The 15,293-nt window shown below is 32.4% G+C and overlaps 2 protein-coding genes across 2 annotated transcripts in view; one reads left to right on the top strand and one right to left on the bottom strand.

Annotated features, from left to right (window-relative positions):
- The window catches only part of Jupiter (microtubule-associated protein Jupiter), a 240,624-nt gene extending 231,162 nt beyond the window's left edge, over positions 1-9,462 (bottom strand). Inside the window, exon 1 of the mRNA XM_088237649.1 lies at positions 9,057-9,462. The gene's annotated coding sequence lies outside the window, so the exon portion shown is untranslated. The remainder of the gene's footprint in view (positions 1-9,056) is intronic.
- A 55-nt stretch (positions 9,463-9,517) lies between these two features.
- LOC148274069 (inhibitor of growth protein 1-like) lies at positions 9,518-14,859 on the top strand. Its single transcript, XM_088237644.1, has 5 exons — positions 9,518-9,770; positions 9,850-10,071; positions 11,173-11,388; positions 13,671-13,889; positions 14,387-14,859. Exons 1-5 carry the CDS (start codon positions 9,635-9,637, stop codon positions 14,719-14,721), a joined length of 1,128 nt encoding a protein of 375 aa, XP_088093770.1. The 5' UTR covers positions 9,518-9,634; the 3' UTR covers positions 14,722-14,859.
- The last annotated feature ends 434 nt before the right edge of the window (positions 14,860-15,293 follow it).

The raw sequence follows: 15,293 nt of genomic DNA on the forward strand, positions 1-15,293 counted from the left end.
TTTTTTTAAACATAGTTTATTTATCAAATTACAATGTAAAAAGTTTTTTTATAAAAAAAACAGTAATAGAGCTATAAATAATTTTTAAAAACCGCATTTTAGTTAGTATTTTAATCATTAATGGGCTAAAATTTTTATGTTGCTGCATGAGTAGATATTTGATTTACGACCTCCCAGTTGTAGCGAAAAAAGAGTTGGTATAGCTAATTGAATGCTAAATACGAATCAATAAATAACTCAAAAACGACAAAATGCGAGTTGCGGCGGTTTAGGCTCTGCACGGCAGCGGAGTAATGTTCTGTTTTTAAAACTACATAATATTTTCTCGCGCTTTTGCATCACTAAACTACTATGTATTTTCAGGGCCTCGGTGACTAACAGCTGCTGTCGTTCCAATTGTATCGATTGAATTAGATTACTTGATTTGATAGCGATATTTTTTTTACGATTAGCTAAAATTAATTATTATCAGAGAAAAACGTGAAATCCCTTTATCAAGATATGGAGTAACACTATAAACGTCAAGCGAAATCTTATCAAAATCTGAATCAAGTGAGTCATGCACTGAAACGATAAGTGAGAGTTTAGTTCATGGTTCGTGATCATATCGGCTTAAGGAATAAATATCTGGTGGCATATTTATGGCAGCTGCAACAAGATAAAGTAATGTTTTTGCATATTGCCAACAACTGAATCATGCAAGTAAGCTACGGTCAACATTCTCGCAATGTACAAGCCGCGATCGACGCGCGTAACATGTTTTAAAAGGAAATCAAGATATTCAGAAACACCAAAATATAATCGAGTCTTAATCCTCAGCCGGCATCACAAAACTAAACGGCCGCATAAATTTCGATTCTCGCGAGTGATCAGATCAACTTGTTGCAAAAGGACTGGCGAAGGGCGTGGGACGAGACCACTAAGGCGTGAGTGAAAAGGAAAACGCGAACTGTTCACGTGTTACGACGTTGTGACTTGTGACCATGTAGAAATAATTCGAGTCGCCATTATTATTTGTCAACAGCCTTACGAATATACACCGAGGTAATCAAAAAGCCAAATATGATCGGATTCGTGGGCGTGCGAAAAACATAAATAGTAAAAATATTCGCGTAACGAATGTAATAGCGGCGACCTCGTTTCTCGGGAAAAAATGTTCCGCAGTAATAAACCGGAAGATTAGCGAGAAGAGATCTAATGGAAAAAGTGTTCCGTTAGGTTTTACAACCCTATCGGCTCTGAGTGATGTAGAGGCAGGTTGGCCGATCGCCAGGTTGGCTTACGAGGCAGGCGATAGCCAGCAGTCAGCGACTAGTGCCAGTCAAATGTAGTTGCCAGTTGCCATCAAGTCGGGACACTCCCTGATGCAGAAAGGACAGCGGAACAAAAGTCGTCGACACCCGATCAGGTGTGACGGCAAAACCGGTATTCCACCGTGGGTAGGTGCCGGTATATTGTATACCGTACATTACGCTACATCCACATCCACATCCACGGTACACGATACTAAGTACCGCGCCAGCTGGTTTCCTCGCGGAACGGAGGGAGGAAGGGAAGAGAAGAGAGGAACAACAACAAATAGATGCTTCTCGACGGAACCGAAACTACATTTTAATAACGCGGAAAAATTACGCGTTTCACTTTATTTATATTTAAATTTATAATCACAACAACAACAGAAAATGATAGTAATATGACCTTTGATTATCTGCTTATACCGGATTATTGTAAACATTTTGATCATAATAGGTATGTATTCAGGTATATAAGATTACGATAACTCATGAGTCATACGTGTGCATAATATGCGCGCAGTGCAGAAAAGGTATTTCGTTTCAGCGTAATAACAATCATGTTTCTACAATGTTTTGAGTATGTCCAAATGATTGCAGACTAGCTGGATTTCCTCCCTAGGGGGTGGTTCAGATCTAAATTTGTTGCAACAGAGGGAAAACATTTTTGAGAAGGGAACATAGAAGTATAGGTAAGCCCTGTAAATGCCTAGACTTCCATATTCCCTTCTCAAAAACGTTTTCTCTCTGTTACAACAAATTTAGACAATAATGTTTAGTTTATCTGTACTTTACTTAAGTATGTTATCTTTTTGGGCTAAAAATCACATTAAATACAATCTAAAGAAATGAGCTGCACCAAGTGCATATAATACTACCCATACATTACAAATTTATCTACAAAATAATTAAATATTAAGTATAATATATGTATATTATATCAACCGTCAGAGTAAAATACATATAAATGAGTGATTGAGAACACTCAGACATAGGGATATATTCAAATTGCTTTCATTTTCAAGCAATGCAACATACCATACACCTTTGGCCTGCATGTATCGGAAACATACTGCCGAAATAGCAAAACAGACACATTTTATAATTCTTTCCCAGTTTTTGCGAGTAATCTCAACACCACTTAAATGTCAAATTAAACCACTTAAATGTCAAATGTAATTCCATCAATTCTGTAGTTGAAAATATTATATGCATGTGGAATTGTATCGAATACGACGAATATCTTAAATTGTTTTTTTTTTTAAGTATGTATCTTTGCTGAATTACATAATAACAAGAAAACAAAAACATGAACAATTGTTTATATTTCATCGGGGAGTTACACATTTAAAAAATATATGGCACACTCTACGCATAAAGAGTGACGGCATTTTAGCAATGCATTCATATACTATGCAAAGTAATTTAGTGTGATAAAAGACTATAAATTTAATTATTCGATGTTATAAAAAGCATATAATTGTGACTTTTACGACGTGGATTTTAATATGTAGGAAAAGCGAGTTAAAATCTAAACATTTCTGTCGATTTTTTCTTCTGTGTGTTGTATTAAGATCCTATTACAGGCACGATTTGATAGCCGAATCGTCATTCTCAGGATGTTTGATACGACATGTACGCGGTAAAGTGAAGGTTTGAAGAACTGTCGCCAAGGGCATTATCAGTCAAGTGATTACAGACGCCTCCCAATATGGCGATAGTGAATCATTGACGCTGCACGGCGCATTACAAGCAGTCAAAGCCTGCAGAGGAGAACTGCATGGCGCATGGCGCATACATAAAACATTGCGTGTTGTGTCAGAACTATCTACATTTAATCTCCTCAATGGCGCCAAGATGGACAAAAGCCATGTGTCACCAGGACTTAAAATGCATTTAAAAAGTAAAAATAAATTATTAAATCAAGACGGGTATTGGAGGAAAATTACACCAAACGATCAAGATAAAATGGTCAAAGCATCGCAGGTTTTTCATTTAATATGAAAAATGAAAAAAATGGCAACAGATTTCAAGCTGTGAACGCATGAATCAATCAATCATCATCAAACTCCTATCCCTGCCTAATGGTTAAAGGGCACTGCATTTCCGTAGCGTATTTAATTGAAGAAATGTGAATGTTCAAACATAGCCAAAATAGTCAATTATTTATTGTGAAAACAGTTATTTGGTAGAATTCCATTTTAATCATTGGTGAGGTATGCAAAAATCAAAATAAAAATAAAATTTGGATTCAATATTTTTCATTTATTTTGAGATAGGTATTTGTATTTTGTAATGATATTAAAAAGTAGGAACGCGTCACATTATACACTGGTATATTATAAAAATAAAAGTAGAATTGAATCCAATATTTTTTATTTTTGGATACCTTGCCCATAAAAATAGAATGGATAATGATACTCAATAATATCTGGCTGATTTATACATCGTCGTTTTTGTGAAAAACCACGTTAATGGCGCTTTATAATTTGATACGTAAACTTACATTCCAACTAAGCTAACATTACATATTATATTTTCTGATTCCAGAATCGACGGAATGATAAACGAAAGAAGCGAGATTTCAGTTAAGATCTGAACTGACTGGGACTGTCGATGATTCGCAAGTGTTAAGGCAATAAATTGGTTCAAAGCAGAGGGGCCACCAACGGCAAAAGCAAGATCACCGATCACTGTTCGGGCAGCGCCGGATTTCGACAAGTTTTCCTCTGCCTGAATCAAATGCTGACCTAAGAGTAGATTTTCTTTGGCGCGTATTTTCCCTAAAACAGAGGTCCGATATGTATCTCGCAGCTACAGTGGGTAAAGTAGCCACTTAAACCAGCCAATGACAGGTCATAAGCAATGTAAATGCCTAGACATCCCTTTCAATACCGAAAATAAGTTTTCTTTTGTAATCAAGTTGGATTTTAAGAGCGGGGGGGAATACTGCGAGCTACGAGGGGTATTGATTTTACAAAGTAATTCGCCATAACGCTAACGCAACATTGATCCCATAAATTAACGATTTTCCAGATATTGTCGTGTTGAATCCCCTCTCCCTCGTGTTCCCAGTTCCCAATGCCCGCCATTAATATTACAGGAATCCAAATTGCACCTGGGGGGAATATATCCCCCGTGCACTATATTGATCCCTTATCTGAGTCATTAATGTGCATAATTCTGTTGCCACAACGAAAAGCCATATAACTAAACAATCATCATTTCGATTTATGTTATTTACTGACAATTCTTAATGGAATTCCATTTCAATTAAATAATAACTTATATTTAAATATAACTTATTACTTAATCATAATTTTATATTTTGTATCAAAATGGTATCAAATTTAAGGATCCCTTTTCATAAATATATAAAATGAACGTCAAGTGTAATATCTTTATATATATAATTCTTCTGTATGTGTGATGTCACCGAACTCCTTCTAAACGGCTTAACCGATTTACGTGCGGTTCTCAGAGAAATATAGATCTTTGCGCTGTGCGTGTTCGTAGATATTAAAATCTTCAATCTTATGTGTAAAAAAGAAGTAAAGAGCAATGTTTTATTCACCGATCTACCAGGTTTGCATTCGAGGAGAATGCATTTACAAAAAATTGAAAGATGTTTTTTGTGTGTAAAAAAAGTTTGTTTTTGAATGTTTACAAACAGTATTTGTTTTTTGTGGATCTTAATTAGATTATTTCCTTAAATTCCTTATAATTTCTACCCATTTATTTCTTTTTACTGGATTTTTGGCAATACCAAAATAATATTTAATTCAATACATTTTTAAAAATCGTATTCCTACATTAGTACACCCCTCTGTTGGCGAGAAGACCGGAGTTTGACGTTTGCAAAAAGAACGCCATGTTTGAAAAAAAAAAATATGTTTCGGAATTCAACTATAAACAAGTACCTAGGTACCTACTTAAATAAAATATTTGAATATCATCAATTTTTAGTTTTGGAATTTAATCACAAACAAGTACCTAGGTACCTACTTATCAATGAAAAGTCTTTTGCCAACGTTCGGGCAGGACAGCGTCTGTCGGGTCAGCTAGTTTTTTATATTTATTCACATTCAAGAGCCCGAAAAGATTTAAAAACTATACTTTAATAAAAAAATATAATTTGAAGATGACTAATTTACTAACAAAAATATTTTAAGTGTGTACAGATATTAAATAATACATGGAAAAAATATATAAAAGCGATCGAAATATTAACTTATAAAATACAGCAAACATAAGTTTTAAAAAAGAACATATGAATAGAGCAATAATGAGGAAGTTCAATGTTTTTTTCTATTATTTACCAATAGACTATCAAACTGAGCAATAAGTATTTTTATGTATCGTATTATCAGCGCTATGATTTTTAAAGCTTTGTAATTTTGATATTCCTCCGCCAGTAACGTCACAAGTTTTAGTCAGTGATTGATTGGTGGTGACTGATTGGTGGATTAGCCTTTCGGAAACCGGAAATCTATCACAACACTATATCATTGGTTGATTCGGAAGAACTTGTGACGTTATTCAAAGAAGCTCATTTTTATGAATTTTTCATTCATTTTCGAGATGCTTCGCCGTACAATTAAATGCTCTAATTTTTAACGAGTGAAAGAAAACATTTTTTCATATGAATAGTTCCTAAAGCTTGAGAATGTAACAGATGGTCGAAACACGCTGCATTTAGTTTACCTATGCAGTGCCCTATGCACCACTGCATGAGGAAATGGGAATGATGATGATGATCATAAATTGATGTTTATAAATATGTAAACTACGAATTTATATATATACGTCAGCTATTTTCGATTATTCACAACAATATTTTAACGTCTCAAAATTGACCATAATAATATTGCCTCGATATAACTACGATTAAAGAACGTTGCAAGTTGCAACCGGTGCACCAATGGGTAAACATTATGAAGAATACAATAAGTATCGCCATCTGGTCCACATTACATAACATAATATGTTTATACGAAATAAGAAAGGAGAACTGAAATTTAGAAATGGTCTCATGTTTTTACTAATGAGGATACACGTAAACTGTGCTGAAAAATATATTGGGATTTAAAAACCACCAAAGCGTCATCGGAGAATTAGTAGAGTAGAACTGCATAAATAATAAACTCAAACAGCGTTAATAAATATTAAAATTGTTAGCTGCATTATTAATTTTGATAGGAGTCTAGTTATAAAAGAGATTATCCACGTAGATATCGCACATTTAAATAAAAAAAACTTTAAAAAAAAATTGTTTAGGGATTTACTTTGTGGAACAATATTTTTAATATACATACTAAAATAATAATAAACGCTTCGTATTTTTACGCCACGCATTTTTTTTTACTTTTACATTCTGGTATATATTGTGGTAGCATAACTTTTACATTATGTTACATGTAAATAAATCATTTGGCGACAGGCGCCGTGGCGCAGTTCGTTATACGACCAACAGTGAAACAGGCGTCGCGGGTTCGATTCCCACTAGTTGCAAGAAAAAAAATCCGATAAATATTTGTTCTCATTGATCTGGGTTTTGTGGTGTACATTTCATTACCTCCTTTCCATATTCCCTCTTTCCTGCCTGCTGACAAGCCTCTAACTAGAGGCTTAGCTGGTTATTCCTTAGAAGAAAAAAAAATAGTAAGTTGGAAAATATAGAAATCCAAACAAAAAAATCGGACAAATTTTTACTCAATAATATTGTATTTCTAAATTCTTACCCCTGCTTCAAATATTTCCAATCAATAAAAATACCCACCTGCCTTACGATTTTCACACAACTCTACCTAAGTAATATTCTGTAGGATTATTTTGGTTTAGTTTATATTTGAACCCGATTAAGAAGTTTAGTGCTAAAGGAAATAAGATATAAAAACGTTTTCTTACGCGCGGTAAAAATAAGAGTATTAAGTTGTACGGCGAAGTTTCTTGAAAATGTATGTAAATTTCCGGTTTAAAGGAAGCCAATTTACCAATCAGCAGAAATTACCGAAGAGAACTTGTGACGTCACACGCTGAGTAACGTAACTTTAAAAAATCATAGCGCTGATAATGCGATACACATTTTTTTTTGTTAGTTTGGTAGTCAATTAACAAATAAAAAACCACTGAGCTTCCTCATTCTGAATATCCGAAACTTGTATTGAATTCGTGTTTAGCGTACGTCTCATACCAAGTGTTCATTTATTATACATTTAAAAAACAAAAATATTATTATCAACATCGAAAATCATTGCTAGTTTGTCGGATTGCTTTATATAAATAAATTATTCTTAAATTTTCAGCCCTTGAATAAATTAAAAACCATTGATTTTCAATATTGATTACCGACGTTTCCTGCTAGATAATGAATGTTTTTTTATTTTTTTTTTAAATTTTTACTATTTATTTTTTTGTTTTTTTACAATATACATAAGAGGTTAAACAGAGTATTAAAAAAAAGATAATTACAAAGCAATGAAATACATATTAATAGTAAAAATAGTAAACAAAAAAATCCCACAAAGGCACGGCATGTTCATGGGTATACAAGAAAATGTTAATGAATTTTTGCTCCTATAATAAATAGACAGTTATAATATTTTTGTGTAACATAAGAAAGAGAAAATAAAATATTCTGTAAAAGATTATATGGTATTTTTAAAGGTATTTTTGGTATTTTTGTATGTTTTTTTTAAATATTTTTTATAATTAAAAAAGGAAATAAAAAATATTTAAAAAAAACATACAAATATATCATAGAAAAAAAGAGTTCATATCTTTAGTTTGAATCCAGGAAAGTGCGTGTTTTTTAAAAGAAAGAAATGTTGAATGTTTGGAATCAATAAAATATTATCAGTAAAAAAATAATTCAACATTTTTAGGCCTATAAAACCGAGTATTTTCATTTATCGAAATATATATATGATAAGTTTATTTAAAATATTGTAATTTCATGTGATTTACATTATTCTAATTATAGTGGAAAAATTAATAGGTCCAAAACGGATTGATCAATTTTAAAAAAAAGTAATTATCACAGTAAATAAGATACTACATAAATTCTTAAATATATTGTTAACGAAACCATTGTATGCGATATTTAGGTACCTAAGTAAGTAAACATATAATTTAAAATTATTACATTTATTTACTGATAGTGTTTCTAAAATATCAAGCTAGATAAGATATTGTTGTTTAAAACCTAAAAATGCAAATTTGAGAGCTATTAGTTTCGTTTTGATTTTTTTATAAATGCCACTCTTTAATTTTAAACCAATAGTTTAAACACACGAATGTAAATAATGAATAAACAAAATGTTTGTGTATTAAAATTAAGTATTATAAAAATTATGAACGGATAAATCTTATAATAATTCGAACGAATGGAACAACGTAGAACATTCTATGAACGATTTTGAAAGAAACGTCAAACTAAAGATATATTTATGGAATATTCTTAGTTAAATTGCGCATATATCCCAATTATAATGTACAAGTGATAGTAAATAAACATTATTTTTCGTTTTTGATAACTCGCATACTAAATTTATTAGAAGTAGAGTAAGTATGCGGAATTTCAAAACAACGACACTGGTTTTAAATGAGATTTCCGTTATATTTTTGCGATAAGATTTACATTAAAAACACATTTATTTTACAATCTACTCCAATTAACCGTATTTATGCTAAGATATTTGATTAATTATAAACAATCACAAAGTAAACTGTCACTATTAGATATTAGAAAATAGTGATTTTTACTTACTTGATGCAGCTCTTGCCTCCTTCGGCCAATCCAACGTAAATATTTGTTGAAGTCATCTTAATTGTTAAAAAATATATGAGATATTTGGAAATTAAGACGAGAAATTTATTTATTCACCGAACAATAAACCTGCGAACCGACCGTAAAATCAAACAAAATGCAATGCACGCAACAAATTGAAATTTTATTGGTCAGAAACTGTTTTCAAATTTCACCGACAGGGCTCACTACACATGCGCTGAAGTGTTGCCATTCTTGGATGTCACTATATTTCCAATTGTTATAAAACTGCATTCATCCTGACAAAATATAACTTATAAAATTTTAATGTTTGTTTCATGTTTAAGGCATTTTTTCTTCTTTAAATTACTAAAAGTGTCGTTCATTATTATGATTTACAATGCTATAAACCCTGATAATCAACTACTTGTTATTTTGTGTAATAAAGATAGTGTTGCCCTAACAAATTTAATCAAACCTGTCAACAACCAGATCGGCTTGTATTCGTTTATACCAACTTGTATTTGTGTTAAGAAAACTCAATTATTACAGAAATATGTAAAAATATTTGACAATGCTCAATCAAGTGGCCACAGAGGCATTGTTTTCAGCCACTTATGTGGAAAACTATCTCGATTGTGTCGAAAATTTACCAGACGATCTTCAAAGACATTTGACGCGTATGCGAGAACTAGATGTCAGTTACAGAGGTAAACATACATTTCATTTGCACAATACTCATTAATTATTAGGATTATCGCGGATTCTTATATGGTTTCTATATTTCAGCGTGCATAAGAGATGTCGAGAACAATCTAAATAATTGTATGTTACCAAAAGATGAGGGAAACACAACCCGCTCTAACAAAAGAGCTCGCGCTATTATGAAGATACAACAATCGTTGATAGCCGCCCAAGAATTAGGAGATGAGAAGCTACAAGTTGTCCAACTAATCCAAGACCTCATCGATCACAAATCTCGCCAGTTGGACCACGATTTTAGAACTTTGGGTAAGTCAAAACGATTTTCTATTTTTAGACATGGGCTCTAAATCTGAGCATCGTCAAGATGCTGGACATATTTTGATTTCCTTTTTTATAATTTACTAACTTTCTTATTTATCCAATAATTTTATAAACTAATGTGAGATTTTTTATTTATAATTATTAGAAAATTCTAACTTTCAGAGATATTTTCATAACCTAATTTAAGTCACATACTAAAATAAAAATTGTTTCTCTGGTGAGTCATTCTTATTATTAATATTTATTAATTTGTACAAATTGTGCATAATTTTCATTCTTTCTGATTTATTTTTTTAAAAAATATTGTTCATGAAATTTATTTTCAAAAGTAAACAAGATCACGTAAACTAATAATAAATAAAAGTTTATTGGCGCTAGAAAATAAAAGTTTCTAATAGATTGATCACAACTTTGACATTTTGGATGAGCTTTGTATATTCATATCCAAATATTTTTTTTGTAGAGATGACTTAATAAAATGACATAAAAAATACTTATATAATAAACTTGTATGTTCCAGGGTTTGCGTTTATGTGTGCAAATGGCAGTACGAGTTTGTTACATTTTTCATTGTATTTTTTTTGCATTTATACCCATATTTAGGTATGATTCTGTGTTCACTTATTACATGAAGTGTGTTTAGAGTACACTTTACTTCCTTTTTTTAGCGTACAGATTTTAATACCAATAGTTATATCCACAGTATACCTCGTTTGCCTGTTATACACCCTTAAATTTCCAATTGATTATTTTTTAGAACACGTGACTTATTTGAAGGTCAACAGCGAGGTATAAAACAAATCTTAATTATCACTGTTGATTTGCAAGCCACAACTGGTGAATTCTTCTTCCGCATCGTCTGTTGATCTGTTTTGGCATAAATCTGATCTCTAAGCGTTCTACCCGTGATTGCCCTTAAAGTTTTCATTTCCGAAGTTCTAAGCGGATTCTTTGTCCTGGTTGTATCAGCTCTTGTATCTACTCCATATGCCGTGACTGGCCTGATACATGTCTTATACATCTGGTAAAGTCAATAAATAAAGTTGGTATGGTAGTTGTACAAAGTATTTTTTTTGTTTGTTTTAGAATCTCACTATGGCAATGGAAACAACGTCAAGGAGGAGTCCATGTCCGTGGAGCCTCCCGCATCAGCCAAGGAATTGTGCAACACCGGCGCGGGGGGCAATGGTAGCACCCAGGCAGGGGGGGGCGGCACCGGAGGGACAGGGGCGGCCACGCGAGCCCCCGCCAGCCCACCACACAACCACGACCGGGAGAGAGACAGAGACAAAGATAGAACTGGTTGGTTTTTTTCCCTGTTATGATAAAATAGTACCATAAAATTTATATTTCTAGCACATTTTTTGTAACTTTCCGTGTTAAGTGATGTAACTATGTATTTTCTCTGTGTAAAATCACTAAATAAATTTAATCTGCCAACTGGTTTCAGATTGTGACAGTTTCTTTGTCAAGGTTTTTTTAAATAAATTAACAGTAAATATTTTAAAACTCCAAATAACAAGTATATACCTAAAAATACATCTTTTTTTCTAGCATAGTAATAATAATAATCTTTATTCGGCATTTTAAGAATAAAAATCACACTTACGTAGCAGAAATGTACAATGTATGTAAATTACATGTGTCCAAAGTTTTATGTTTTTCGTATAGTCTGCAAATTCTCAGAAAAGGAATGAGGTAGCAGGATCAGATTAAATTAAATATTTTTTATAAAGTAATTACTAAGCATTTTTACTTAAGGACTGGTATTTAAATCTTCAATATTTTTATTTTTTTTAACATTTGCGTTCACTTATGATTTACCCAAATATTTTAATTTTAGGGGGCATTTTCAATGAGTTGTAAATAACTCACTATTAAAATATTGTAATCAAGTTGTGGTAAAGTGGGGCTCGAACCTCAGACCTTTGGTTATTAATTATAGGAAGATTATTACTCACAGCTTTTTGAGTTTCTTAAATATGGAAGATGTTTAATCCATTAATATCATCAAAATATAAAGATTCGAGAATTTTGTCCGATTACATAAATTTTCAGTGGTTCAGAAGAGAATGTAAGAAGGGCTCTCGTGTTTGCCATGAAAGTTATATACGAAGCGTTGAAAATTCCATAAATAGCAATGATAATACCGTCTTACCAAATGTTATGCACTATGCCTCAAAATCTGGAAGTAACTGAAACAATACAGCAGTGGCGAGCCGTGATTTATTTTATAGGTAACCTATTAAAAATGTTCATTGATTTGTACTACATATAAGTACTTACATAACATGTAAGTAATGTGATTATAAATGACTATTTTTTTTTGTGGATCTGTGAAAATCAACTCAAACAACAAATATTATTAACCACGCGATATATGTAGCTTTATTCTACACTATTTTAATAGAATACTAAACTTGTACAAAAGTTTATTAACAAATACCACAACGACATTTCCGCAGATATTTCCATTATGATCTGTCATTGACAGTACTGTCAAGACTTGAGCACTGGCCGATTTCTTTTAAAATGAATAATGCCTAAAACGGCCACTGTGAACGTCACCTGTCCTATGTGATACATAATATGTCAATGGTATCCCATCAAAGAAAAATAGTCCTTTGGAAATAATGTTCGAAATACGAGTTTCCAAATAGAGAATCTTCTAAAAATATTTGTAATCTGCAAGTTTGTTTTAGTACTAAAAAAGCCGACTTGGGTTAAAGACGAAAAATACAGTGTACTTTTTTGTATGGAAGAATAAGCTGAGGTAATCGGCTAGTTTCATCGTTCAGTAAGATGGGCTGGGCGCACTTCATAGATATTTTTTTGTAGAAAGATATAAACGGTGATTTATAATAAATAACAATTACTTTATTTATTTTCCCATAAAACTGGTTACTATAAATTATAATTATTAAAAGTCAAATATAATGGTAAGCTGTTCAGTAAGATGGGCTGGGCGCACTTCATGGATATTTTTTTGTAGAAAGATATAAACGGTGATTTATAATAAATAACAATTACTTTATTTATTTACCCATTAAACTGGTTACTATAAATTATAATTATTAAAAGTCAAATATAATGGTAAGCTGTGCATAATCGCTTACTTTGACGATTCGCCCCTGCAATACAGTCACCTTTTCGGTGAATTTTTAAAAAGTGTTTATGACAATAATACCGAGAATACTTGTTTACCAGAAAAAAAGTAATACTAATTTAAATTTATCTATTCTTAATATTGAATTAAAAGACATTAAAAACAGCATACTGCAACTTGAATCAAAATGTAGTTATGGTCCTGACAAAATCCCATCTATGTTTTTATAATGCTTGAAGATGGACATGTCAAAAGTCACAATAATCGGCTTGGGTTTATAAGAAGATGTATTAATGTAGAGGAAGCCAGGTCTATATCAGAGTGATATGGTTATATACCTTGATAAGGAAACATGTAGCCTTGAAACTAGTCAATAAATAAATAAATATTTAGTGATTAGAAGCAAAGTGTTTTTATTTTAATTATATAATGAATAACTAGACAGTTAGTGCTTCAAACGGATCATATTTCATTTCAGGAGAACGAGCTTCAAAACGTGCTCGGCGAAGTCGCACAGATGGAGTAGCGAATAATGACAATGATCGCGGCAACGGGGCAGCAGAGGGTCGAGGAGGCGGAGAGCTGAGGGGAGAACCTCCTGCCCCGCCACCACCGCCCCCTCCTCCGCCCCCTGACCCGCCACAGAGGGGAAGCCAAAGTACCGGAACTAGTAAGAAAACGGGGGCTGGGAAGCTAGGTTCGAGTGCTTTTTATAATTTTTTCCTCTTCATTTTTTTTGCTAATATTTCAATTTAAAAATCCGTTACATTTACACCATCGACAATTCAAATACTTTGTGGTCATGTCGAAAAATGCCATTGAATTATGCATATTCGTTATGTCGAAATTTTTTATTTATGCACTGGAAGTCAGAGATGCCGTGAAAGAATCATTTTGTCAACATTGATGCATAGTTAGGAAAGTACTTTTTTATGTGTAGTATTTTAGCATTTATAAAATTCTTTGTAGGAAGTACATAAATATAACAAAAAAATTTTATTGCATCATAAATTTAATAAAATGAACAGTTTGCAGTTATTTTTGCTCTACATTTTTCATTTCTTTTGTCGCAAGATCTTGTACTTTAACATATTATTGCACTTTATTTTGTATTCATCTGCGCTTGCGATGGTAATGATGTTTCTGTATAAGTTGTTGTGGTTATATATACTATTAAAATGTATATTATTCTAGGTACTGGGAAGAAAAAGAAGCGCAAGTCACGTCAATCAGTTCAGAACTCACAGCGAGATGAGACACCTCCCCCGGAAGACCCGGATCCAATAGACCCCGACGAACCGACCTATTGTCTCTGTGATCAAATCTCCTTCGGCGAAATGATTTTGTGTGACAATGATCTGTGCCCGATCGAATGGTTCCATTTCTCGTGTGTTTCTCTCACTACCAAACCGAAGGGCAAATGGTTCTGCCCCAAGTGTAGAGGGGACCGTCCAAATGTGATGAAACCCAAGTCTCAATTCCTCAAAGAGCTAGAGAGATATAATAAGGAGAAAGAAGAAAAGGCGTAGTATTAATTACTTGTAAATTGCGTCAGGGTTCCAATTATCTCGCAAGGTCTTTGAAATATTTAAAGATTATAAAATATCCTCAGGTAAATGCCATAGTCACAATTCAGTTTATTAGTTATACCAATTTTATAATAAAGAGTATTCTACAGAGAAATAAGAAATTGATTTTTAATATCAGTATTAGATTTTAAACCTTTATATGTATATCAAAACGATTTTTTGCTGTTTTATGATTTTGGCATTAACTCGATGATATTTATATACATTTCGTCGGTGGTACTGCAATACCGCGTAACTATCAATGTAATTTTTTGACTGGCAGGGAACCTAAAAAGCGTTCTGTTAATATATTATTTACGGTTTTAATCCATCAAAAATACCTCTGGAGCATCAGAATAACTATCATTATTCAAAGTAAAAATAGCAATAATTTAAAACTTAACACTCTTAGGCCCGGTTGTTTGATCGTTAGTAATAGTAAAAAATCCGTAGTAATAGTAAAAAATTGACAAAATGGGTTGTTTCATCCATAGTAACTAACGGTGGATAGTAAAAGTCTTTAACCATTAGTT

This window comes from Micrasema longulum, unplaced genomic scaffold, assembly GCF_059751315.1.
Source record: "Micrasema longulum isolate JH-2025_06_02 unplaced genomic scaffold, ASM5975131v1 h1tg001764l, whole genome shotgun sequence".
NCBI lineage: Eukaryota > Metazoa > Arthropoda > Insecta > Trichoptera > Brachycentridae > Micrasema > Micrasema longulum.

Excerpts from the sequence above, each read along its gene's own strand:
- LOC148274069 (XM_088237644.1), top strand. The coding sequence starts at position 9,635 with ATGCTCAATCAAGTGGCCACAGAGGCATTGTTTTCAGCCACTTATGTG. Across the intron at positions 9,771-9,849 it reads ACTAGATGTCAGTTACAGAG|CGTGCATAAGAGATGTCGAG; the intron begins GTAAACATACAT and ends TCTATATTTCAG. Across the intron at positions 11,389-13,670 it reads CAGAGACAAAGATAGAACTG|GAGAACGAGCTTCAAAACGT; the intron begins GTTGGTTTTTTT and ends ATTTCATTTCAG.